General features: G+C 43.1%; 1 protein-coding gene across 4 annotated transcripts in view; it reads left to right on the plus strand.

Moving 5' to 3' along the window:
• Nucleotides 1–8,760: 8,760 nt before the first annotated feature.
• MYOF (myoferlin) overlaps nucleotides 8,761–27,809 on the plus strand; it is a 142,157-nt gene continuing 123,108 nt past the window's right edge. For 2 of the 4 annotated variants that reach the window (XM_077878363.1, XM_077878364.1), the window contains exon 1: nucleotides 8,765–9,367. In XM_077878363.1, the coding sequence (XP_077734489.1) occupies nucleotides 9,280–9,367 (88 nt within the window). In that variant the 5' untranslated portion in view covers nucleotides 8,765–9,279. Of the gene's footprint in view, nucleotides 9,368–27,809 lie in introns of all 4 variants that reach the window. The other 2 variants (XR_013368209.1, XM_077878365.1) reach the window with 2 other exon arrangements.

Genomic DNA, 27,809 nt, shown 5'->3' on the forward strand with positions numbered 1-27,809 from the left:
ACTAACTCGTCCTGTGTCCCGGAGCATGATTTGCCTTTCTAGAAACCAATTTTGCCCATTATGGAATAGGAGAACTGCATTCCCTGAGGCAGGACAGCCTGTCTTCCCACTGTGCTGAATCTTTCTCTTGCCAAAAGTCAGGGGTGGAGTACTGCGGAGTGTAGCAGGTGGCAGAACTGATAGGCACGCCAGACTGAACTCGTAGATTATGAGCCCTAGAGGAGACTAGGCAGGCGTTTGCTCCAGATTGCTGCCCTCTGGCTTGATGTAAGTCAAGTCTGTGTCATGGTTAGCCACCCTAGGGGCTATATTGCTAAAACGAGGAGGCACAAGGAATGTTTGACAGAGCCTCACCTTTCTTATTTATTTATTCAGAGAGAGAGGCGGAGACACAGGCACAGGGAGAAGCAGGCTCCATGCAGGGAGCCCAACGTGGGACTCGATCCCAGGTCTACAGGATCACACCCGGGCTGCAGGCAGCGCTAAACCGCTGCACCACCGGGGCTGCCCAAGCCTAACCTTTCTCTTTTAGACCAAGCATAATCTCACCAGAGACTTAATAAAAGGATACAGTAGCAAAACATCCTAGAAAAGCAGGGTCGCATACCAGTTAACCCCAGATTAGGGCTGCGTTTAGCTCCTGACTGCCTCTTACCGGATGTGTGATGTTAAATAAGTTCTTTAACCTCTCTGAGCCTCGGTTTCCTGACCTGTAAAATAAGGCAAATAATATTTACCCTACAGAATGGATATAAGAATTAAACTGGAGAATTTATGTTAAGTGCTTGCCATTTAGTAAATGCTCAGTTGGAGTTAGCCATTCTTACACAAAAAGCAACAAACTCCTATGTAGCTACATATAATGGATGAGAAACCCTGAAGAGAACTTTAAGGAATTTTTTTCAACATACAAAGATAACGTTTGCTCCCTGCTTCCAAGGAGCTCACATTTCTGATAGAAAAGTGAATAGAATTGGGCTCTTTCACATCTGCTGTGTTTAAAGTATCAGATGGGGTTGGGTGGGAAGAAGTCATGGCACAAGATAACCGGGTTTGTGAAAGTTATACATTGCCCACAGTTGAGAGCAAGAGCAAAATTGGTTTCCATCGAAATTTGCAAAAATCCTTAGAGTGACAGAGAAAGAAATCTCCCTGCTCAGTTTTGAGCCAAATGGGGAGTAAAGAAGAGAAGGAGTTGGGGGAATTATGTAAAGAGGGGTGACACCTGGCAGACTGGCAGCTTGAGGCCTGGTGTCTGGGCCTGCTGGGCCAGACACCTCAATTGTACACATCTGCTTCCAGGTCCCTCTCTTCTGGTGGGAGCTACCACTGTGACTGGGGACCCCTGAGGATGAAGAGCAGGCAGAGGGTCATTGGCTCCGTGGCTTGTTGAATTTTGTAATTGTCATTATTAGACTTGAAAATCAATGTTTTTGCTCTTTGCAGATAGGTGCTGCCAGGCGCAAAGTGTGGGGAGCTGTAGTTTGCATAAGGCCTCACAAAGGTGCTAGTACTTTGATGTTGACAGCTTATTCTGAGAATCCTAGGGCAAGGATTCAAACAGAAAAGTAACAGCCATAACAGCCTAGCATACTGGATATTTATTTCAGCAGGTTAGCTCATTTTCCTCCCAGTAGGAAAATCTTCCTGAGAAACCAAAACAGTACCAAAGCCTGCTGAATGTGTTCAGCCTTAGTAAAACGAGATAGTGGGGCTGTTATAGATAAATATGATCAATACCTTTGAAAGATTAAATCTTCCAAAAGGATGCTGATGAATGCCCAAGGCCTCACCAGCAGGTACATCTGTGTTTTCCAATACAACTTTCTGCAGTGATGGAAAAGTTCCTTCTGCTCTATCTAATATATGGCACTAGCCACATATGGCTGGTGAGTGCTTAAAATGTGGCTACTGTGATTGAGGAACTGAATTCTTAATTTTACTTATTTTTTAATTTAAAAACTGGTAGCTAATTTGGTTATTGGAAAACTTTTAAGTATATTTGGAACAATTTGGCTATGCAAACCTATTTTTTCAACTGTAAATTTTATGAAATCTAAATACAGATGTATTTCCAGTGAAAATTTTGTTTCTGAATTGAAGTGTGTGAAACACACAGCAGATTTCAAAGACTATGAAAAAATGTGAAATACTTCACTAGTACTACTTTTTTATATTACTACATGCTGAGATGGTAATATTATAGATACGTTGGGCAAAATAAAATATATTAAAATTAATCCTGCTATTACTGTTTTTTACTTTCTTTACTGCGACTTTTAGAAAATTCAAAATGATAAATGTGGCTTATGTTACATTTCTATTGAACAGTGTCAGTAAACACACAATAAATGTTCTTTAGATGCAGGTAAAGAAGAACCAAGTAAGCTCTTGCCTCCTTCCAATGCAATTTTCTTTCAGTAGAGATATTTTTGGAATAATGCAGATCTAATCATGCCACACATTCCCCAATACAAACACTGAAAACATTTTATTGACCCACCTTTGTTCTTGTCATAAAATAACAAATCCCCAATTTGTTCTCTCAGGCTTAGCAGGGCTAAACTGACCTCCCCAGCCTAGTCTCAAACCAGCCACATTTGACACCTTGCATTCCTTGACCAGGCACCATTCTTCCTGCCTCAGGGTCTTTTCACTGGAGGTTCCCCAATCAGTAATGCTCCCACTATTATCTCTTTTCCCTTTCAGACCTTTACTCAATCTTCACTGCCTCAGGGAAGACTTTCCTGCCTCCTAGAGAAGGAGATTTCCTCTCTTTACTGCCTACTCCTTCAAAGCATTCACTATAGTTACAATTGCACATTTGTTAGTAATTCTTTGACTTGTGTCCTTTACCCTCACTAGACTGCAAACTCCTTGAGGAATTTGTCTGATTTTGCTTACCACCATATCCTTCGCACCAATCATCACAGTGCTTAAACCAATTAGGAAGTTAATAAATATTTGCTCGATGAACGAATGGATAAATAAATGATCTAGGCATCCTCTGCCCTAGACTATTGTGGAGAAATAGACAAATTCTTTACTCTCCTCCTTTCTTTACTCTCCTCTCTTCCTAATGAATATTGATCAAATATTCATTAACTCGCACAAAAAGCATAATTTTAGAACCCAGCACCTTCTCAGGGTTGACCCACTGCTCTTTCCTGGGTTAGAAAAGTTCATCATGGTCAGCCAGGAAGGGCTACGTTCTAAATCGGTAAATAGGGAGACACCCTTAGCATTTAGCTGAGATCAAAGCAGCCCTATCAGTAAGTAACACGTTGGGAAGCCATTTCCGGGCCAGGTTGGGCAGATTTTCCCTGCTGACTAATCTCATTTAGGAGAGTTGGTTCTCAGTTCACAGTGCATTCTGTTTGAAGAGAGCAAGCTCCTTGGGCACTGACTGCTCTACCTGTTTTAGCTCATTTTAAACTAATTTTCAGTCTGTGGAGTTATTAAAATGTTTCATTTGTATCCAGAGTATTGGGATGTAATTCGATTATTTTGCTTCCCAGCTGAAAAATGCATCTCTAGTTAAAACCTCCACTGCCACTGAGGCATGGTGCAAGTAGGTAAGAGCATGGAGTCTAAAGGCAGACTGCCTCTGTTCACACCCTGACTCCACTTGCTGTGAGAACTTGGATACTATTTAACCAAACTAGGCCTCAGTTTCCTCATCTGTGAAGTGGGGGGTGATAAATAGTACCTACCTCATAGAATAGGGCAGCAGAAGGATTAAAAGAGATTAATAAAATGCTTAGGGTAGCATCTGGCACAGAGTGAGCACTCATTAGATGTTAATTGTTCTTAACAGAGCAATAAGTCTCTCTAAGCGGCTGCCCACCCAACTGCCTATGTTCACAGTGTGATGATTTCACCTCACATGTGATGTTTCACCAACATTGAATGCCCTGAAGTTTCTAATGCTTACTATATGTATTTGTTTAATTCAATTTCAGATCATACATATGTCAATTCAACCATTAATATAGATATCCCTGACTTAACAATTTTTTGACTTTATGGTGGTGCAAAAGTGATATGCATTCAGTAAAAACCATTCTTTGAATTTTGATCTTTTCCTCAGCTGGCACCATCTGGTAGAATCCTCTTTCATGTCACTGGGCAGTGACAGGCAGCAAGCCACAACTCCCAGACAGCCGCACCATCACAAGGGCTATACAACTTACAACCATCCTGCTCCTATATAACCATTCTATTTTTCATTTTCAGTACTGTATCCAATAAATTTCATGAGATAGCCAACACTTCGGTTAAATGGTTTTGCCTAACTATAGGCTCATGTAGGTATTCAGAGCATGGTTAATGTGAGCAAAGCTAAGCTATGATGTCTGGTAGGCTAAGTGTATTAAATGCATTTATGATATTTAATGCATTAAATATATGTATCAATTTACGATATTTTCAACTTATGATGGATTTATTGAGATGTAACTGCATTGTAATTTGAGGAAGGTTTGCACTCAATCCAGCTGACACCTCCTCCAGGAGCCTACCCTGCTTGCCCTCACTTGCCATGTTAGACGCCTGTCTTCTCTGTCTCCCTCTATCATTGCACTCCATTAGGCTATGATTATCTGTGAGCTTTCTTGCAGAGAAGACATGTATCTTCTTTATCTTTGTAGTTAGCATGTGCTTGGCACCAAATAGACTTCCACTAGCTGTTAGCTGAATACACGCACGTGTGCATGAATGAAGACTCTTCCAGAAGGATGATTGGGAAGCATTTGTCTATTAAATATTTGGATGAGGAATTCTTTCCATAGGTAAGCACAAGGCTTACTTGATTCCACTTTTCTCTGGTCTTTTTTTCTAGATATATTTTAGAATATGTTCATAGTGAGTTGGAGAAGTTTGGATTCATTCCTATTTTGTATTTAGCTCCTCAATTGCCTTAAATAATGACAATATAATGGTGCCAAGTGTTATAAAATACTTTGTCCCCTCCTGCCCTCCATTTAGATTTAGTCACTACCGGTGCCTTTTTAAAGAAGCAAAATTTAAATATACCGCATATTAAATTTTTAAAAAATAACATCTACTGCTATGTAAAGCCCTGTAATTAAACTACCAAAAATAGTACTTTTGTTCTAAAAATCCTTTTAGTTATCAACTGAAATAATTCTTAACAAAGTACTTCAGCAAAGAGATCTTAAACAATGGACCCTCTGTGCATGCCAGTTTGAAAACTACTGTTAGGTAATACCTAAGATTCTGCAAAAATGGAATAGGAATAAGATATTATGAATTTATCTTCTTTTCTCTTCCACTAACCCCTCTTTGCTACCCCTGTTACTTTGTTCTTCATATCTAGATTTTTTGCTAAGACTCTCCTCTCTTCTATTTCTTTTTCTCTGCCAAGAGCAGTAAATGATAGACACATGAGACCTGTCATGTGGTCCCCACTAGCTGTGGAGCCCCATCAGGTCAGACTTTGGTTTATTTTCCACTGACGCCCCAGTACAGACCCCCACTCCCACCCTCCAGAAACATAGAAACAGACTTGCTCACATCTACACATCTCATAATATGACCTACATTTGGGGAAAGGTCAAACTTTTCAATAAATGGTACTAGAGCAATTGAATATCCATATTTTTAAAAAATGAAATGTGACCTCTGACTTTACGTGACATATACTCAATTATAAGTGGAATATAAATCTAAATGTGCATGATGAGGGGCACCTGGGTGGCACAGTCATTAAGTGTATGACTCTTGGTTTTGGCTCAGGTCGTGATCTCAGGGTCATGAGATTGGGCCCTACATTGGGCCCTACAATAGACTCTGCACTCAAGGGAGAGTCTGCTTAAGGAATCTCTCTCCCTCTCCTCTGCCCCTTCCCTCCCCCATCTGTCTCAAAATAAATAAATAAATCTTAAAAAAAATAAATGTGCAAGATTAAACAAAATGCTTCTACCAGATAATATTGTAGAATATCTTCATGATCCCAGATAGGAAAAGTTTTTGTTTTGTTTTGTTTTAAAGATTTTATTTATTTATTCATGAGAGACAGAGAGAGAGAGAGAGAGAGAGAGAGAGAAGCAGAGACACAGGCAGAGGGAGAAGCAGGCTCCATGCAGGGAGCTGGACGTGGGATTCAATCCTGGGTCTCCAGGATCAGGCCCTGGGATGAAGGTGACATTAAACCGCTGAGCCACCCGGGCTGCTCAAAAGGTTTTCTTAATATGGAAAATGTACTAATCATAAAAGAAAATATTGATAAATTCAATTGTATTAAAATTACAACCCACAAAGGACTAGTATTCAGAGTACATAAAACAGCTCTTACAAAAACAGTAAGAAAAACAGAGAACTCAATAGGAAAAATGGCAAAAGATTTGAACAAGCACTTCACAAATCAAGAAAGGTAAATATGAAAAGGTATTCAACCATGTTAGTAATCTGAAAAATGCAAATTAAAACTCCAGTGAAATACTATTACAAGGTCACCGGATGGGCAAGCATGGAAAAATCTAACATTACCACCTAGATGAGCAGGAGTTTTCACATGCTGCCCATGAAACTTTAAATAGTATGACCATTGGGGAAAACAATTTTAAATACCCACTAATTCTGTAGAAATGCATGCACCCTTTGATACAATTCCAATTGTATCAACAATTCCACTCCTAGGTTAGATCCTAAATGTGCTCATGCACATTTGTAGCAGGAAACATACACAAGCAGTAGCCCTCTTTGTAATAGCTCCAAACTGTGGATAATCCAATGTTCATCAAAAGCAGAGTGGATTAATAAAATGTGGCATATTCACACAATGAAATGGTAGATAGCAAAGAGTAAACAAAGTAGTTACATGGATGGATGTCAAAATGTAATGTTGAGAAAGAGAAGCCAAGCACAAAACAATTCATACTGATTCCATTTCTACAAAAGTCATAATATAGCAAAGAATTCATTCTGTATGAATATAGGTATATGTGTATTATATACATAGGTTTGTATATGTCTGTATACAAAATTCATGTAATATATAAAATAATTCATGTTATCATATGAAGGTCATAATCAAGGGGGTTAACCCTATAAAGAAAAGAACAGAAATTATTACCATAAAAATCAAGATAGTGGTTATCTCTGGGAGAAGGAGGTGGAGATACATATGGGAGGGTCTTCTGAAGTGGTGGCCATGTTCTCTATATTGACCTAGATGTTCATTTGTTAAACTGTCACATTTATGTTCTAAGAATTTTTCTGTAATATATTTCACAATGAAAAGAAGAGATGAAAACCAGCCAAACAAAATAAACATAATTTTGCTTATATCCTACCAAAATATAGACTATTTAATCTGTGTCTAAATACATTTAATCTAATATAGTCTATTTAGTCAATGATCTATATAGTATTGTCCATTTGTTGATTACATAAGCAGTTGAGAAGCTCACAGAATTCCCGTAGATAAACAATGCCTTTTCAATGCACTTGAAGTGTTTGCTTACAAGTGCTCTTTTCCGTCGTGTGTTCAAAAGTGGAAGGAAACACTGTGCTCCTTCACCCTAAGTTTTTAGCTTTTCTTCTGAAACACAGTGAGATCCTGATTTAAAGCCAACTTGCATTACAGGAAATGCTATGAAATCACGTACCAGCATGAACTTCTGGTTGCGTACGTGTGTGCCTTAGTGTGCATGCTCTGTGCCAAGGACCCACGCTAAGACCTTTATCTTATGACACCTTTACCTTTAACTTTAGTTCATAGATTAGATAACTATAGATGGGGGGGGAGTTGGTTAGAAACTTGTAAGGTGACATAGCTCAGAAGTGGTGAAGCAGGGATCCATACTCAGGTCTGGCTGGCTACTTACCCCAGGCATCCTCTTGCGAACTTACTCATCAGGCTACACTGCTTAATACACTCTCCAGGTCACAGAGATTCTTTGTTTGAGCAAACTGTAGTCAGGCTTCCCCCTGGGCCCATCTGTGCACTTCTTTGTAAAAGTCTATTAAACCAAAACCACTCCCCCACCCTCCATATCTGATCACTCTTAATACCTGATGGGTTTCTCATCCTTCCCGGTCTCCCAACTGATGTCTGGTCATCCTGATCTACCTTCAACAAGAATCCTGTTAGGTCTGTTGAACCAGAACCCCCTGACCCCTATGTTTCTTCCTAGTAATTCTGCATCCACTGGCCCCCACCCTGACTATAAATTCCCACTTACCTATGCTGCACTCGGAGATGAGCCCAATCTCTCTCCTCCACTACATTGCAGGGGTCCCTATACCTGTTGCAATGGTCCCCTTCCCTTGAATAAAGCCTTATTGTGCTTTAATAAGTGTCACTGAATTTTTTTTTTTTTTTCTTTAGCAAAGGAAAGGAAGACACTGCTGGGGGTTAGCTCTGAAAAAAAAAGTGGAGAACCATTCTCCATTTCCATTGGAGACTGTTAGCAGCTTTTGATGGACCGGGAAAACGTAAGTTCCCAGCTGTCATTCCTTAAGGATTTTTTAAGAAATCCAACGCTGAATCCTTTCATAAAGCAAAAGATCAGCTCCCAATACACCAATTTTGCAAATACCGCCTCCGGATGGGTTTACAATAAACTCAGTTATCCCTCTGTCATGCAACAGGGGGCACCCTTTAACTGATTTTTTATTTTCTTAAAACCCTTTTCTAAGTGGTTGCTGAGTGGAGGTGTTCAACAGCATGAGAAGACACAGCAAAAGTAAAATTAAAAAAAAAAAAAAAAAAACCCACAACGAAGTAAAGTTTCTAAACTCCGTGAAGCTCAGAAGAGAACGAAAGGGGGTGGTGGAACGCCACATCCATTCGGCTTCTCGATCTGGGGCTGAAAGGCGGCCGCGTCGGGGTGGTCTCCGGACCTGGCCGCAGGTACTGGCGCCCATCCAGGCCGGCTGCGTTTGTCGCACATGATTGTTGCGAATTGAGGCTGGGCCCTTGACACTCCACCCTTCCCAGCTGCTGAGTGCGGGGGCCCGGGACTCCGGGCATCCGTTCACACGTCGCCTTCAGGCCGCGACCGGTCGGAGACCCACCCCTTCCCCGCCCCGCGCGGCCCTCCCGGGCAGCAGCGCAGACTCCGCGGCTCCTCGGCTCGGCTCCGCGGCTCGGCTCCTCGGCTCGGCTCCGCGGCTCGGCTCCTCGGCTCGGCTCCTCGGCTCGGCTCCGCGGCTCCTCGGCTCCTCCGCTCCTCGGCTCGGCTCCGCGGCTCCTCCGCCCCGCTCTGCCCCGCGCCGCCGGCTGGGACTTGCTCTCGGCGCGCAGGAAGAGCCATGCTGCGGGTGATCGTGGAGTCCGCCAGCAATATCCCGAAAACGAAATTTGGGAAACCGGATCCTATCGTTTCTGTCATTTTTAAGGGTAAGGAAACGTGTTCTTCTTTTTTCTCGGGTCCTGGCGTGGCATGCTAGGTTCTCGTGGGTCCCACTGGTTTGACAGTCGGCGCTTAGTCCACGGAGAAGGCAGAGCCTCTCTGGCTTTAGCCGGCTCGTTACCTGGGCAGGTGAGGGGAGAGGACCGGTTTTCTACGGGAGGCATTTCAGCTTCCCCGGGGTTTTGAGACGCAGACGATGACCGGATGTGTGAACTCTAAAAATGTGATTTCTGTAAACCCGGGTAGGGATTTGTTGATTTGTGGATGGGACCTCAAATTAGAAGTCTCAAGGAGGCCTGCGTGGGATCAAAGTTAGTGTCGGCCGTCTGGTGTGCAATGTTACCGTCTCTGCGTTTGAAAAGTCGGTGACAGAGGGAAAAGTACCAGTGAAGTTTTTCCAAGCACCGGTACTCCCCACAACAGCCCACTCACCGCCGCTTGGTCCCCGGGCTTCTGGAAGCTGCAGTGAAGTTATTGTTTCGGATTCGTCTGTTTTCACATTGTTTTGTGCCGTTTTGTAACTGCGCTTCATCTTTCCAGACTTGGAGAGCGTGTGTTCCGTGGCTTCTAAAGTGCTCACGGAGGAAGGAGCTCTGGACGAAACTAGTCTGTAGTTTGCGCATCTACTTTGGTTTTGCTGAAAAACCTTGGGCAGATGACCTCGTTTCTTCGAATGTCAGTCCTCTTTTCTGTAAAAACTGTGAGCAGGGTTTAGACTGAATTATCTGTAAAAGGCCTACTGTAATTCCAAAAGTTTATTCTTTTACGAGGCTGAATTGCAGCGGAGGGGGCAGGAGTGGCTCGTGTGAGGGCTCGCGCGCAAGCATTGAAAGTGATTCCAGTTTGGGCCTGGGTGATGTGTCAATATCTGAGTTTAGGAGCCTTATCATTTTCTGTTTGTTCAGGGTCACTGGTAAGATTGCCAGCTCACTTCTTGGCAGGAGGGATGAGAGCCGTGGGGGAAGACAGAGAAAGTAGGAGCCTTGATGGGCACCGAGTTCCTGACCACGCCTCTGACCACACCTCAAACATTTCTCGATTCCTCAGGAACCAAGCAACTACTCCCTTCCAGTTTCTGGTTTATCTCTGCCTTTTTCCTTTCTTTTGTCTATTTTATCTATTTCTCTTCTCCAACCTTTCTTTATAAGGGTGAGCAAGATGAAAGAAAGGAAACCCAAAGCTGTCAAATGATTGTTTAGTTAAAAAAAGAAAAAAAAAAAAACAAATTTAGAAGGCAAAAGTTCAATTCTTAAAGGACACCGTGGTTTGAGAATCTGGTTAGTGAATGTCATGTAGTCATGTTATGACAATGTTCCCTTACCTGTATTAGTTGCTTTCAAGTCTTTTGTTTTTCCCTGAAGTAATTGCGTAATAGGGACATAACGTAAAAAGTTTGTACCCTCACCACTGACACATAAAGACATGTAAAAGTATATCAGATTCAACTTGGTAACGTCATTATGGGATACAAGTCATACAGATCATAGAGGAATTAGAATTTAACACTGAATTGAAATCTGACTTAAAATTTTTTGGAACGAATATGCATTGGTCAAAACTTTTATTTTTTTATTTTTAAAAGATTTATTTGTTTATTTATTCAAAGAGAGAGAGAGGCAGAGAGAGAGGCAGGCACCATGCAGGGAGCCCGATGTGGGACTCGATCCCAGGTCTCCAGGATCATACCCCGGGCTGCAGGCGGTGCTAAACCGCTGCACCACCGGGGCTGCCCCTGGTCAAAACTTTTAAATGACTAAAAATATGCCTGAAGCTATCAACATAAGTTGTCAGCTGAAAGTGGAAAACCAGTTAGACTGGGCAAATGCAGTCTCTCCAAACAATTATAGTTATTAGATCATTTAAACTTTAGTCTCTTTTCTAGTCTGCTTTGGTTGTGCAAACTGGGGAGTGAGGTCAGTCATTCATTCACCTAACAAGCAACTTGACAGCAGAATCAACTCTGAGCTCAGAGTAGGAACACCCATACTCTAGCTGATATTTCCTAAATGACCTAAAGTTACCACCCAGGGCTCTAGTTTCTCAGCTGTGGAATGATGGGAACTGATCTCCTTGAGGTTCCTTCTGGCTATAAACTTCTATCATTTTATAGTTCCATGTATCACTCTCACCAAGATGTGGAAGGCAGAGCCTTAGGGACAGGAGCAGACACAGTAACAGAAGTGGCCTATTTCTTCCCCTCAATCTCTTTCCTAGTTTTAAACACTGGTGATGGCAGATCCTTTCCAGGTGTGCCTCCCAGTCTTGAGCACTGTATATAACTAAGTAACATTAAGTGTGGTCAGAACTCAGCATACTTATTACAGTGAAGCTAAATGCACTTCACAGTGCAGTGTTGAGAAGTAGAGTGTGGAGAGTGAGATGTCAAAGATGAGGTGAGAAGATGAAGGAAAGCCCCTATGTTTACTGAAATGTGTAAAAGTCCAACCTTTAAGTACATAAAATGGTAAAGTTGGGCCAAAGCCAATTCTCCTCTAACTCCAAGGTGGTAAGAAGAATGTCCAAGTGATGGGCATTAGGGGTGATGGCTGTATAGACCCCAAGGTCCTTGAAACTGAAATTACTCTGTAGTAGAGGAGCTGCTGTGCTGCCAACCAACTGGTTTCAGGTTGACCTCAGTCTTTTGTGTTCCAGCCTCTCCTGAGGTTGACTACAGAACTTCATAGGACCTGGTAGGAACCAGGAGGAATTGGGAGTTGAGTCCCTGTTGAGAGAATGTCATGGATGTTTCACAGTGCAGGAGTAGATTATGATGACCATTAAGCTTATTTGATTTTTTGCATCATTGTGGTGCACTAGCTCTGACTCTTCAGGCCAGAGCACCTGCAAGCCTGAGGTGGCCATTCTTTCTTGAGTTCCATGCAGAAAGCCAGGCCATGAAGCTGAATCTGGCTGAGATTAGTTTCAAAATAATATTTAAGACATTTATTAATTAAAAAATGCAATATAATATAATAGAAGATCACGTTCCTCCTATTCTTTCTTTCTAGCCACTCTTTTTTTAATTTATTTTTTATTTTTTATTTTTTTCTAGCCACTCTTATTACCTAGGAATAACTACTCAGAACAGTTTGATTTGAATCCTTCTTGACTTTTAGCTATAAATATGAAAGTTGTTGCAACAACTCCCTGTTAGTGCCCTGAAGTGCACATTCTTACAGTGTGTATCTTTTAAAAAACTAAAGTTTATTTATTTATTTGAGTGAGAGAGAAAGAGCACAAGCAGGGGGAGCAGGCAAGGAGCCTGCTAAGCAGGGAGCCCAGTGCAGGGCTCCATCCCAGGACCCTGGATTACAGTCCCAGCCGAAGTCAGATCCTTAGCTGACTGAGCCACCCAGGCGCCCCTTATAGTGCATGTCTTTGTGAACATGTGTGTTTCTGAAGGACAGTTTCTCTTTTTTGTTGTTATTGCCTTTTTGGGTTGTGGTGATTTTTTTTCCCTTTTTCGCTTAAAGATGATTTGCTGGCAATTGCCAAGGATTTCCATTTTCCCTTTAGCTCATCTCTTGCTTTGGTGTCAAATCTCTTAGCATTAGATTGATTGAGAGGGAATTTTCTTGCAGTCCTTAATATTTCTGTGCTTTTATAATGTGGCAACATTGCATTCATATGAAACGTCCAGCTCCTAGGGTGCATAATTGTTGCAGTAATGACATTTTTCTCCTTCTATCCTTATGCTATCGCCCATTCCATCAGCCAGAATTTTCCCTTCTGGTCTTGTGTAGATCATTGCCTTGTGAAATGACTATTACTCAGATGGTCACCAAATAATTGTCATATATTATTACCTGTTTTTACAGATGCCTGTTATTTCATTTGAACATGTTTTTGGAGTGAAATCCTAGATATTTCTGGGACCTCCTTTCAAAGAGCTTATCAACTTTGTAATCTTAAGAAACCACTTGACTTCTCTAAGAATGCTTTCTTTTTCATCTTTTGAAAAATGGAGTTTTAATGGCTTATCTGAAGGGGAGTAGATCTGTAGAGATCCCTTGAGGCTGGGGTTTATGCAACAGAGAATTTTCTGACTTTTTTTAGCAAAATTTAATTTGCTCTTTGACAATTTATAGTTAAATACTTTAAAATGACCTTTTAAATAAGCAGAAAAGCTATGAAATTCTATTTAAGTAGGATGAAGCATGATGGGGGGAAGAGCCAATGGGTCTTATTCACTGTCATCTATGAAGGCACCTGGGGAGCAGCCCACGTGGTGACTTGGTTTACCCAGATGCATCATAGGACTAACAGGAAGATTCCCACAGGCTCAACTGACAATCATGCTATGATGCTGGTACTCTCATAGAACCACTGTCTTGCATTTATTAAACACTCAAGAAAGCAGAACTGTTTGATCTACTGAGTCATTTCCCTCACTTCCGGGAGTACAGAGCTTAGAGAATCACCACCTAGGGAAAGTGGCCCCACTCTATGGAATGAAGCATGGGAACTCTCAGAGGTATACTTCCCAAAGGCACATTTTACAGGCTCTCAGTCATTTACAAAACCACAAATGCCTTTTAAAAATGAATTAACATGGTTTGTTTTTCTTCCCCTCTTCTACAACATCTCTTACTTACATGCATGCCCTCCAGTCATGCCCAAAGTTGCTGGTGTTTTTCTGGTTTGGGTTTACTGGTGGGTTTCTCCATCCCAGGGGGATTCAGCTCTGCCAAAAAGGAATGAGATTTTATATCCTCTGCAACCCCTAGCATATCACTGATGTTGAATAACATTTCAGATGTTAACCATGGAGGCAAGAGCTGGCAGGAGATTTGAGACAGCTTAGTACAATAAAATAATTGATTCTTGGTCCTGAAAGGGATCACCAGAAGTCTGCCAATCTCCCTTCTTTCAGGAAGAATTAAACTGAATATTCTCTAAGGTAGTTTGTGAGTGAAGCTTGGCAAAGAAAAGGTCACTTTACACATTCCTTTTTTTTTTTAAGTTTATTTATTTAAGTAATCTCTACACCCAACGTGGGGCTCAAACTCATTACCCTGAGGTCAGGAGTCACATGTTCTTCTGACTGAACCAGCCAGGCACCCCTGCACATTCCTGAATGCGGAGCATAGCCAGTTCCTAGCATGTGCTACCCAAATCGATGTTGTAGTACTTTTTTGCATTCTTGATACTGCAAAGAAAATGTGAAGCTTTTATGTTGAAAATTCATACATAAACTGTGCAGTGGTCTATAAGGCATAATAATGCATGTACCACGAAATGTCAATGATCGCCTATTCTTGGTGTAATTTCTATTGAACAACTGTCCTGTTGAGTAGGAGTGTGCTTTGAGCGGCTCTGAGCCACAACTGCTTGGATGGCGGGCACCTTAAGCTTTCTCAGCTAACTTAGCATTAGGTGATAGGTTGCAACGCCTATTGGGCATTCCAGTGCAAAGGCCCTGGGCTTTGGGGTCAGGGGGTCCTAAATAAGAATCCCATTTCCCATTCTTTGCTTGCTCTGTGCTCATGGGCAAATGAATTAAAATTTTTGGCTTAGTGTTCTTAATAACATTTACCTTGCAGGGTTTTTTGAGGATTAAATGAATATACATAGGAAATTGCACATGGGAACTCCTAACTTACTTCCTCCATTTGATAACATTTGCTTTTATGGAGATCTCCAAGCACCAGAGAGCACATGAGGAATAAGTCTAGAAAAATATACTAGCACAGTTTGGTCTCGTAGGCCTAGGAAATCAGCTAGTAAGAACACAAGAATGAGATATGAACCAGAAAAGATGTATAGATTTATAGTGTAAGAGCAGACGGAGGAGAAATATGCTTGGTGGGGAAGTATCAGTGCCTTGGTCTTAAAGGATGAGGAAATTTCACAGAAATTCCAGGAGGAGGATGACATGCCAGGCTTTGAAACAGCACAGGAAGGCCAGGGAGCCATGAGCTTGTGTTGTGAGGCTGACAGAGGGTAATCCAGTGTGGCTAGGGATTGCACTTTACTCACAAACTAGTGGGGAGACACTAGGCAGCATTGTGAAGGCCGGATTAGTACTAGTCAGGGTGACAAAACAGAAGGTTTACTGGTTGAGACAAAGCTTTGCAGGACAGAGGGAGTTCATCCCAGGGCTAGAATGAGAAGGAAGAAGCTAACATAAAAGATACTGAGAAAGCAACCTGGCTCATTGGGTCACCCTTCCTCACACTCCTCTATAAAAATGGGGACATCAGACTGCCTTCCTTCCAGCTGGGGGGGTGGGTGGTGGTACTCTGTAGGTGAGTTCAGGGTTGAGTTGGGGTTTTTCTCTGCAGGAGGCCAGTATGAGAACATGAGCTACCTGGATAGGAGGGTAGATGCCCACTAAGAGGGAAAAGAAAGGCAGAGAAATAGAAAGTGACCGGGAAGACAAATTCTGCTGTTTTCCCAAAGGCCAATGGGGAGCATTTCTAACCAAGCTGAGCTGTGATCTCATTCATGTAAAGTCCTTCTCGCCCTACCCGGTTGTCCCACCTGGAAGGTGATGTGTCATGGCCAGCAATTGCTTAATTGCAAGGAACACATACCCACAAGCTTACTTAAATAAAGTGTGGTTTTTTTCTTTTTCTTCTTCTTCTTCTTTTTTTTTTCCCCCCAAAGCTAGAGAGAAATCTCCCAGAATCTAAATCATGGGTCCCACAGGAGTCAGAATCATGTCAAGCAGGGTGGCATTCGCTCTCTCTCCCCTAGGGACGATGGGGCCTCATGCCTCTCTTCTTCCCTGCACAGTGACTGCCTTCATGGAGTCTCTTACTCCTGCTTCCCCACAGTTGGCAGCATGCATGGGGCTTTGGGTTACTTTAGCGGTGACTTGGTCCAGATCTTATATCTCCTATAATCCCAGTGTCTCTTAGTAGGGCTCTTTGAGAGAAAAATACCAGTTGGCTCAGTTTGGGTCAGGTGTTCACCCCTGGTCCAATTAGCTGTGCCAAGAGATACAGATGCATAAGGCAGGTATCCCAGATGCCTCTACTACACAGGATAAGCTTTGAGGACCTAGACCATCAACTCTCTGGCCCACCTCCCTCCAGCTGGGGCATTTGACCTGCTTTGCCATCTTTAAGTTACTCTCTGAACAACCTTACTCTATCCCCTAAAAGAGCTGCCCTCTTTTAGTAAACAACACAATACATGTAAAGTGATGAGCTTTGGATTGGGCAGACTAAGTTTCACTCTTGAATTTGTCATTGGGAACTAAATATTTTTTTTTCTGAGTCTTTATTAGTCTATAAAATGAGGAGAATGATACATACCTCATAGGGACATTGTAAGGATCAACAATGATAAAATATCTAAAACACTATCATAGTGTCTGGCAGATAATACAGATCTTCCTTGACTTATGGTAGGGTTACATCCCAATAAACCCATCATAAGTTGAGAATATCATAAGTTGAAAATACATTTAATACACCTCACCTATGGAACATGATAGCTTAGCTGAACCTACCTTAAATATACCTAGAATACTTACATTAGCTGACATCATCTGGACAAGCCAGATGATGGCTTTGATCAAACAGCCAAAGCCTGTTTTATAATAAAGAATATATATATATGTAATAAAGAATAAAGGTACTTACTACAGGAATATCTTATGTAATGTATTGAATACTATACGGAAAGTGAAAAACCGAATGGCTGTACGGTGCAGAATGGTTGTAAGTGTATCAGTTGTGATTGTGTGGATGACTGGCAACTGTGGCTCACTGCCCCTGCCCAGCACCATGCATGAGTGTATCATACTGCATAGCGCTAGCCCAGGAAATCCCAATTCAAACTACAAAGTTCATTTCTATTGAATGCATGTTGCTTTTGGGCCATCATCAAGTTGAAAAATTAAATTGTATCATCCCAAATCAGAGACCATCTGTAGTTGTATGGCAAACACCCACTTCCTCTCCTCTTTGTGCCCCCACTCCTTCCCCCCACTGCTGGGGTGGGGCATCAAAATCCTGGGGGACATCTAAGGGGTGGTCCAGGCTTAGATCAGGAAATCGGATGCCTGGTAGCTGTGGTGCACAAGCAGGTCAAGGCAGAGCCAATGCCTGATTCATTTGTGACAGTGCATTGTAACTTCTCCACCAGGCACATGATAGGTTCTTTGTTGCTATTGTTTTACTTGTGGTTAAATGTGGTTAAATGTATATGGTATAAACATTACCATTGCAACCATTTTTAAGTGTACAGGTTAGTAGCATTAAGCACATTCATGGTACTATCATCACCACCTTCAGTCCCAGAACTTTTTCTCCGACTTCTCAAACTGAAACTCTGTACTCTATTCAATAATAATTCTTCATCCCCCACCCCCACTCCCAGCCCCCAGCAACAATCATTCTATTTTCTCTCTGTGAATTTGACTGTGTACCTCATATGATTGTTATCTGTTTGTGACTGGCTTATTTCACTTTGCATAATATCCTCAGGGTTCATCCACATTGTAGCAGGTGTCAGAATTTTTTCTCCTCTTACAGTGGCTGTATGTACCTGCCACATTTTGTTTATCCATTCACCCGTCAATGGGCACTGGGATTGCTTCACCTTTTGGCTGTTATGGGTAATGTAGCTTTGAACATGGGCGTTCAAATAGTCTTCTTGAGTTCTCAATTCTTTTGGGTGTAAAGCCCGAAGTGGAATTTCTGGGTCATGTGGCAATTCTATGTTTAATGTTTTGAGCCACCACCTCACTGTTTTCCATACCGACTGCATGATTTTACAAACATTCCCACCAGCCGCATACAGGATTGCAATTTCTCCACATCCTTGCCAAACACTTATTTTCTGGTGTGGTTTTGTTTTCATAATCATCATCCTGATGGATGTGAACATAGTAGATTCCTAGTAACTCTCTGTTGATTTGGATTTTCAGCTCACAACTCAGTAACTCAGAGTGAAGCTGTCTGCGGTGTAGTCTTCAACCTCAGTGGCCGGCAGCAAGGCAGCCCTTTTGTGGTGAGAAGCCTGCCTGGCGGAGGCCCAGCAGCAGCCTGAGAAAGGCAGATGGCCAGCTAGCCAGTGGAGCCTGGCTCTCTGATGTCTGTGTGGCCAAGGTCATGCCAAGAGCTATGGCAGAGCTGAAGGCAGATGGAAAATTGGTCTTCTGCAGTGCTAGGTCTTCCGGTTGGTCTGGGCTCCCCAGGGCAGGGCTGGAACCAGAAGTCCTAACCCTCTGTATATGTCTCTTCTAACATTGTGTACTCCTTCATGGCTCCTACTGGAATACACAGTTATATATTTGCTGACTTACTTGATTTCTGTCTGCCTAACCATCAGATAGTAAGCTTCATGATGTCAGGGATTGTTGTCTCTTTCCCTAGCACCTAGCTTAGTGCTTGGCAGGTGGTAGGTGATCAATAGTTATTGAATGAATGGATCTAGCTCCTCACCTCATTCACTCAGGTCATGTTACCAGACCAAAGTGGGTCCCCTCCTTAGTGAGTTATAGACAGAGACTACACCATGTGGAGTCACCTCTCAATGTCATCCTCGATTTGTACAAATAAGGAGACCATGGAAATAATTCCAAAGATGTGGGAGGCTCCTTTCATTAGGGCTTGGGATGAATATTCAGAGAAGGATTTTGACATTATAGGGAAACTGAGGTAACTGTTGGTTACTTTATGGTTGATTTGCTACAGATACTCAGATGTTTCTTTTCTTGTTTTAGCAATTCATTAGTTAGCTGCCTTTTCTTTTTAAAGATTATTTCACACACAGAGAGTGCACAAGTAGGCAGAGTGGCAAGGAGAGGGAGAAGCAGGCTCCCCGATGAGCAGTGAGCCCGATGCAGAACTTGATCCCAGGACCCCAGGGTCATGACCTGAGCCAAAGACACCTAATTGACTTAGCCACCCAGGTGCCCCTCATTAGTTAGCTTCTAAAAGATGAAATTGATAGGCAGAAACTTCTACCAGTTTCCTGAGTTCAGGAGGTCAGTCCTGAGTTCAGGAGGTCAATGGTGAATTGAGGGGTCAAGCGGTCTTACCAGTAACGGTCAGGGTCTCACAGGCCTGAGGGACCAGATCCGCCTGCCCACAAACTACAAAACTGATCTTGAATACTTCAGAATTTCCACTGGCTGGTTGGGATCCTTTAAGCTGCATCCCAAAGGGAGCTGGAAGGCAGGGGAGCCCCAGTCTACCTCTGACCATGATAGTAGGGCTTTGGTGTTATTAATAGCAAGAAAGTTCTCTGAATCTCAGTCTTCCCAGCTGTAAAGTGGGCATAAGACCTACCTCTGAAGGTTATACAAGTCCAACGAGATGATGTATTTAAAGTACTTGGACTAAAAATAGATGTTTACAGGGGTATCCAGCAGGCTCAGTTGTTAAAGCGTGTTGACTCTACCGTGAATTTGAGCCCCACGTTGTATGTAGAGATTACTAAAAATAAATAAATAAATAAACTTAAAAAAATAGATATTTACTGTGACCTCACCTCTTGAAGTTTGGCTCTCTTTGCATGTAGCAAAGTGAAAAATCAATGGTCTAGGTCAAGGACTAAGGAAATAAGAAGTTTGCAAATCAAACAAGGACAGCTGATGCCAGACTTTTATGCTCTCCTTTCCCAAGGTGAAGCTATGAACTAGAAAACAGGTCTAGGTTGGGTTCATATTTTGTCAAAACAACTAGTCAGTTTGGTGAAAATAAAATACTGTTTTACTCATTTTTATTTACTTCATTCAGCAGTCATTTATTTGTGTGCTCAATTATTTAGTTCAGAACCATCCACTGAAACTTCTAGGGTGGTGGAGATGGTTGAGATCTGCCCTGTATGTTATGGTAGCCCCGAGCCACACATGGTTGCTAATCACTGAAATGTGGCCAGTGTGATTTGAGGAACTGAATTTTTTAATATTTTCTAATTTTCATTCATTTAGATGTACACAGCTACATGTAGCACAGATAGCGGGAGGACAGCCACAGTGGTGAGGAGTCCAGGACCTCCTCTCACTCACAGCTGCCCAGCTTCTCCATACCTCAGTTGTCCCATCTACAAAATGGGCAGCAGCCCAATCCCATAGCATAAGTAAAGTTTAGCATAAATAAAAGTTAAGCACATACATAGAAAATGCTTTAAGTGTTCATTGCTCCTTGGGTCTTCCTGAGGTTCTGGCATGTGGGGGTTAAGAGGGAGAGAGCTTGAGGACCAACCACTTGCTCTACCACCACCACTATTTATTAAACACTTACACTGTGCGCACACTTGTTGCATATTGTCTTATTTAATCCTCATGGCATTTTTAGGGAGTAGGTCTTACTATCATATTCATTTTACACACGGAGAAACTGAGGCAGGGACCAGTCAGGATTCAGCTGAGGACTGATTGCAGAGTCTCCATGTGCATTGCCTGAGGTCAACATGGGTAAAGAAACAACCAAGTCAATTTATGATCGCTCTCTTTGTGCTCTGAGTGGATTGAGTTGTTCAGTGTGTGGGGATCATTTGGACCCAGCCTGAGAGAGGAAGAACATATACCAAGAACACAAGAACTTAAAAAAAAAGAAAAATAAAGCTTAGCCTTCCTGGAGTGAGTTTCCCCAGGGTAATGAAAGCCTTTAGGACTTGCCATGACTCAGAAGCTCAGAGCTGACATAGCTTAGCAGTGAATCATTCCTCTGATAATCGAGTCGGAGCCATTTTATTAGTGGAGACTAAAACTCTAATGTATTACATGAAAGGAATTAAAAATCTAATATTTGAGTGGCAAGGGGAGTCTCCTTCGCCTCCTCTCAGCTCTCAGGTGTATTACCTTCATCCTCTTTTACAACCCAATAGCACAACTTACACATTTATTTTTAATTTTTTTAAATTTTATTTTTTACACATAAAAAAAAAAATCCTTTTCCTCATCTCTCTTCCCTTCTTAAAAAATAGAAAATTTTCTTTTTGCTTACCTGTCCCGATTGGCAGAAATCACTGCCTGAACTGTCCCTGTCTCCCTCCCTTCTCTCATTTGCTGCTGTGTCTCCCTACTGCTTCTCTCAAACACAAATTCATTAAAAAAATATTGATCAGGAGTGCACTCTGTCAGGCTCTGTGCTCAGCACTACAAATCAGGCGAGGAACTAGCCAGACTCACCCCTGCTCGCATGTAGCTCACAGCCTGGCTGTAAATGCAGCCAGAGGTCAGTGACTTCAGAGTAGTGAAGAATTGGGGGCAGTAGATTAAACTCTTGGAAAATTTAAACTTTTAAAAATTTTGTTACTTGCAGATTATATTGCTGAAGAGAGCTAGTAAGTACAAGTGCTTTACATATATATTCACTTAATTCTCACCAAAAAATGAAGTCTGTCTTTTTATAGTTGAAGTTCCTCTTTCTATGGATGTGGGGAGGGCGGATTGCCTGGGTCAAGGTCTGGCAAGAGGTTCAAGTCAGAGCAGGGACATACAGGCCCCCCGCTGAGACTGTAACACCCTGACGTGAGTAGCCCCCCCACGTCTCGGCCCCTGTATACTTTCAGCCCACCGAGGGTAATGCACACAGACCGGCTTGGCTCCGAGCTCAGACCTGGTGGCTGACATCCAGGCTCCGTCTCCTTCTCATTGTATTTCCTTGAGCAAAATCAGCCCTGAGGGCATCTAGCCAGAGCAATGCCAGGGCCTGGGGCATTGGTGCCTGTGGACTTGACACCTTTGGTGGCCTCAGAGGTCTTGTCTGGGGCTCCAGATGCCCCTCTGGTTTGTCCCAGTGTGCTGGACATGTTAGGATGGCTTCCCTTGTGTGACACAGCTTGAAGAAGGGGCCTCCCACCAGGGTACCTACAGTGTGGAAAGCCCTGCCCTGGGATTGACCACAGCCATCCTTCACAACAAGTGTAGCAGGGGTCCAGGGCACAGATTGTGTATACTCATTTACCAGATGGGGAGATGGAGCTTCAGAGGGGTCAGGAGCAGCCAAAGCTGGTCAGCAGGACCAGGCAAGGAGAGACTAGAACCCCAGTCCTGAGACTAAGTTCCCATTACTGTATGTATGTCTGGCTTTCTCTGTGCTTGGCATCTCTCTTGGTTAAGTCTACTTCCATCTCCATCCTGGACACTGGTTCCCAGCTCTTCCTCATACCTTGTGGCAGCTGACCAGCCGAGCTCGCTAAAGAGCCCAGAGGTCAAAGCCATCCCCAGTACAGGCAGGGGAATTGGGGGCAGTAGATTAAACTGCTGGTGATGGCAAAAATCCCACTTAAAGAGATTATTTGGTATGGGACACTGGGGTCTGAGGCTCAACATAATTCAACTAGAAATTTGTTGCCTAAAAGGTATGGAATTGAATTCTTAAGACTTTGACTCAGGCTTTGTGCTTATTTTCAAAATTCTTTTCTCTATTTTGTTTTCTCTTGATACTATCTCTTGGAATCAGGGAGGGCAGAGGAACTGGATCCTCTTCATATTGTCTGATGGAGGTAGTTTATGATTCTGATCCTGATCCAACACAAAACAGTGTCCCCTATGTCCTACACATTCACGTTTCCTCATCTGATCCTCAGTACAGCCATGCAAGGTGGGTGTCTTCATCCTCATTTACAGGGTACTCAGGCCTTGGAAGGCCCTTCTGGAACTCTAGGAACTCTCCATCTCCTCAAGCTGGGGTGGAAGTGAATTTGCTAAGTACCAGCCTTCATTCATTCTCTAGCGAATTGTCTCAAAAACATACCAGGCAGAGGAAGGAGAGGTTAAAAGGCTCGGAGCCAGAACACCAACATTCGAATTCTGGCTTTGTCTCCTACTAGCAGGAGACCCTGCACAAGCAGCTTAGTTGCATTACGCCTCAAAATATGGATGCTAATAGTAACAGGTAACCTATACCAAGCCCTTAGAAGATTGCCTGGTGTACTATGAGTCCTGTGAATGGTAGCTCTTATTCCTGGATATTAGGTACCAATATTTATTAATGAAGAAATGTATACGGAGAGTTGGATAACTGGCTCAAAGTCACACAGATGGTAAGTGGTGCCCTTGGTAGAGGTTAAGAGTACGGGTTTGGAAATGAGGCAGACGTGGGGCTGCAGCCCAGCTCTGCCACTTACTGGCTGTGTGATCAAGTCACTTAACATCACTCTCAGTTTTCTTATCCATAAAACAGCAATACTAATACCTCCGTTTTAAGGATTAGACATGATAGTGTTTAAAGTGCCTGGCACTTGGGGCACCTGGGTGGCTCAGTTGATTAAGCCTCTAACTGTTGGTTTCTGCTCAGGTCATGATCTCATGGGTCATGGGATCAAGCCCCCATTGGGCTCTGCATTCAGCAGAGTCTGCTTGAGATTCTCTCTCTCTCTCTTCCTCCTCCCCACCTCACCACCAAATAGATGGATAAATCTTTTGAAAAAAAAAAAACAGAAGAAGAAAAGTAAGGTGCCTGGCACAGAATGGATGCTCACATGCAAAATAAACGAACAAGCCCAAGAGTCACACAGTTCTCCACCGAGACAGCCAATCCAGATGCCTGTCCTGCCTGGTAGCCCTTCACCTGCAGTCCTGGCAGTTGGCGGAGCTGGAACACAACCACCCTCAGGGTCAGATTTTAGGAAGTAGATTCTGTATGGGTTGTTTAGATTGACTGGGCTTCACTTCAGTTCCCTTGGAGGATTTGGTTTTAAGAGCTTGTGTGCCTGTAAGGGCAACTGCAGAGGCCAGTGGGGCGTGGGGCATGGAAAGCAGAGCAGTAACCCTGTGTGCCTTTTGTTTCTGTTTATCAGGAGTATCAGTGACTATTTCAGAAATGTACAGAACAGCCTTGCTTTGTATCATAGTTGCCATTTGGCTAAAATGCCTTCCCCAGAACCCGTTTGACAACATATCCTGGAGCAGTAGGGCAGCCGGGGTTAGAAAGCAAAAAGTCAGAAATACACCTTTAGCTGGGTAGAACTGGATGGGCCATATATGTCTTTGTGCTCCCCCTAGGTCCCTCTAGGTCCTGAGGGTGGTGGAGTCTCCTGCTGGACCTTCCCTGCCGTCCAGTTACTGTGAAAATTCTCCCAGATGCTGGTGGCTGCCAGGCTGACTGCCAGGGAGGAGCAGCCACTGCCCCTATGCCAGCTGCCCCAGGCAGGCCTGCGAGGTCTGGAACAGAGCCATGTGAGAGAAGTGCTCCAGCAGGGCTGTGCCTAGCGGAATAGGGCTCTTTCTCTGGTCACTGGATCCTGCCCTCCAGGGAGACTCCACAGTCTGGGAAAGTCTGTGGGGCACACAGGGCATGCTGCCTAGGTGCCATAGTGAAAATTAATAGCTCCTATTAGTTCAGTGCTTCCTGTGTGTTAGGCCCTGTGCTGAGCACTTGCTATTCATTTCCTCACTTAATTATTAAAGTTACCCTAGTAGTAATACTTCCATGAGCTTATGAAGGTCAATTCACTCAAATCATGGAGAAATTACTATGAGTGAAATAACAATATTAATAAAATACAATTCCAGCCTTCAAGGAGTCACTGTCTGGTCTTAATCCTCCAACTCAGGCAACTGTTCTGTGTCTCTGTCTACTGGAGTCTGAATCCCAGCTCCACCACTTCCTAACTGTGTGACCTCTGACAAATTGCTTAACCTCTCCGTGTCATGGTTTCTCCTTTTGTAATTGGGGATGATCATAATAGAATTTACCTTTTAGGGTAGTTGTGAAGATTAATGAGACACTCCATGAAAAGCACTGGAAACAGTGACTAGTTCAGAGCACTTAATGACTGTTAGCCATGCATGAATGGCTTCAGGGGACCTGTGATATTCTAGGCCATATAGTGGGTGATTTTGTATTTGTCTGTGAATATTCCGTAAGACAAAGGGGCCATAACCTGGGACCCTGAGAAAATGAAGAGGTATTCCTAAATGGAAGGTCAAGTTTAGATGCATGGCTGGACCTAGAGATCTTGTTGATCTACTTTGCCTACCAAAAAGCTAAGTTCTTAGGGGAGCTTTGTAAATGGCACCCCCACTGCTCCTGGGGTCATGTCAGTAAGATATAGCAATCTAGCCAGTGAGGACTTGAGGGACTTCATAAGGCACATGATCCACAAAACCTGGAAGAAGACTTAGAGATCATCTAGTCTAAATTTCCCGGGGTATACAAGAGGGACTCTGAACTCAGTGGTTGAGCCTGTGTCTCTCTGAGATAACAGTTCAAAGAATTGGAGAGTTTACTGATTTGAAAGTCCAGTCTGAAGAACTGGGCCAACTCCTGTGTTTTTTCTTGCAGGAGTGCAAGGATCAGGGAGATGGGGTGTCTTTGGAAGCACTGAAAAAGTGTTACCATTGTAGATTACTATTACTAACTTGGTGTTGCTCCTTGTTTTAGCGTTTTCCAGAGAAATGGAACCTGTAGGGTGTGTGTATGTGTGCACGTGTGTGTTCAGAGAAGGGGATTGAGAGATTTATTTTAAGGAATTGGCTCATGTGATTATAGGGACTGGCAAATCTGAAATTTGTGGGGCAGGCCAGCAGGCTGGAGCCTCTGGCAGGATTTTCTTCCTTCCTTCCTTTCTTTCTTCCTTTCTTTCTTTCTTTCTTTCTTTCTTTCTTTCTTTCTTTCTTTCTTTCTTTCTTTCTTTCAGATTTCATTTATTTATCTGAGAGACAGTGAGAGCAAGAGAGAGAAGCAGACTGGCTGCTGAGCAGAGACCCTGATACAGGGGCTCAATCCCAGGCCCCTGAGATCATGACCTCAACCGAAGGCAGACACTTAACCGACTGAGCCACCCAGGCTCCTCTCAGGTAGGATTTCTGTTCCAGTCTGGAGGCAGAATTCCATCTTCCCTAGGAAACCTTAGTTTTTGACTGTTTGGATGAGGTATATCCACATTATGGAATATAATCTCTTTTACTTAAAGATGATTACAAATGTTAATCACATCTATAAAATACCTTTATGGTAACAGCTAGAGTTTGATCAAACAAGTGGCACATAGCCTCTCGGAGTGACAGATAAAATGATCGACCACAGGAGCCCTCATAGTGGGGTCGTAGCAGTCTGATCCTAGGAGGTCTGGTGACCTTGGCAGCCTTGTCCCTTAGGGTCCAGCACACTGTGCAGCAGGAGCACAGCAAAGGAAATGGCTCTGCAATAGGGCGGGGTGGCTTGGCAAGGAATGCTTATTCACTTCTCTGAAAACCACATTCAGAGGTTGGCATGCAGGTTAATTACTGCAATGGTGACCTTCAGCGAATGGAGACAAGCAGGGAGGCTGACTTATCAAAAAACAGGAAATGTCCCAAAGAATGCCTTGAGTCATGGTCCGGAGTGCATTCTGCATTTGAGTCAGTTGTTCTGTTCTGGGTTGAAAGCATTTAATTCCTGTCCATAGGAGGAAACAGTCATCTTAATAAAATTAGAGATGAGAGCAGGGGTGGAGAAGGGGAAGAGAGGCTCCCGTGATTCATCTGATGTTTAGCACCTGCAATTTAGACCTTTTTTAAAAAAAAAAAAAAGTGATGAAATTGAATAATTGAATAATATAAATATGTGGCTCTGTGGCTGCTGACAAGAAAGAAATTCATTTACTTTCGAGGTTTTTTCTTTTTTTTAGCTAATATATTTATGTGTGAATAGACTTTCAATAAAATGTAATGTCATGGGATCCCTGGGTGGCACAGCGGTTTGGCGCCGGCCTTTGGCCCAGGGGCGATCCTGGAGACCCGGGATCGAGTCCCACATCGGGCTCCCGGTGCATGGAGCCTGCTTCTCCCTCTGCCTGTGTCTCTGCCTCTCTCTCTCTGTGTGTGTGTGACTATCATAAATTAAAAAAAATAAAAAAAATGTAATGTCACATATTCGGATAAAACGAGAGCCTCCTTTTCAGAATGAATTGAGCTGGGTTTCTTCAGAAGGGTAGGAGCTAATGTTAGCGGGTGATCTTTACTTACTGAGGAGGAGAAGGAGGAACAGTGGTTGAACGCGTGGACTACAGAATCACACTAGTTCTGAGTTAGAGCGTTTCTTCCTAGCTCTGTGATCTTGGGAAAATTACCTAACCATTCTGGGCTTGTTTTGCTCCCCTGCAAATAGGAGGTAATTTACCTGGAGGGCTTGCTGGCAAAGTTAAATGAAACGACCAATGTGCAGGATTTAGCACATGCCTGGCTGGAGAGAGCGCCCCCTAGAGGGTAGCACTACTGACACCAACGCGAGCGCCGGGAGCAGCCACAGTTCCACTTGAATAGTCTCGCTTGGTCTGTGGTCACCTGCTATCTGCAGGGACTCGGCCAGTTCTCTTTGTTCTTAATACACAACAGGATCGTCTGTTCAAGGACACGTATCAGAAGAGTTGTTACGCAATTTGGTTTTTCTTGTGGGATTATGAACCTCTTGGAATTATAAAGCCCAAGGTCTTTTTTTTTTTTTTTAAGATTTTTATTTATTTATTCATGAGAAACACAAAGAGAGGCAGAGACAGAGGCAGAGGGAGAAGCAGGCTCCATGCAGGGAGCCCGAT

The sequence above is a fragment of the Canis aureus genome, chromosome 29 (genome assembly GCF_053574225.1).
Source record: "Canis aureus isolate CA01 chromosome 29, VMU_Caureus_v.1.0, whole genome shotgun sequence".
Classification (NCBI taxonomy): Eukaryota; Metazoa; Chordata; class Mammalia; order Carnivora; family Canidae; genus Canis; species Canis aureus.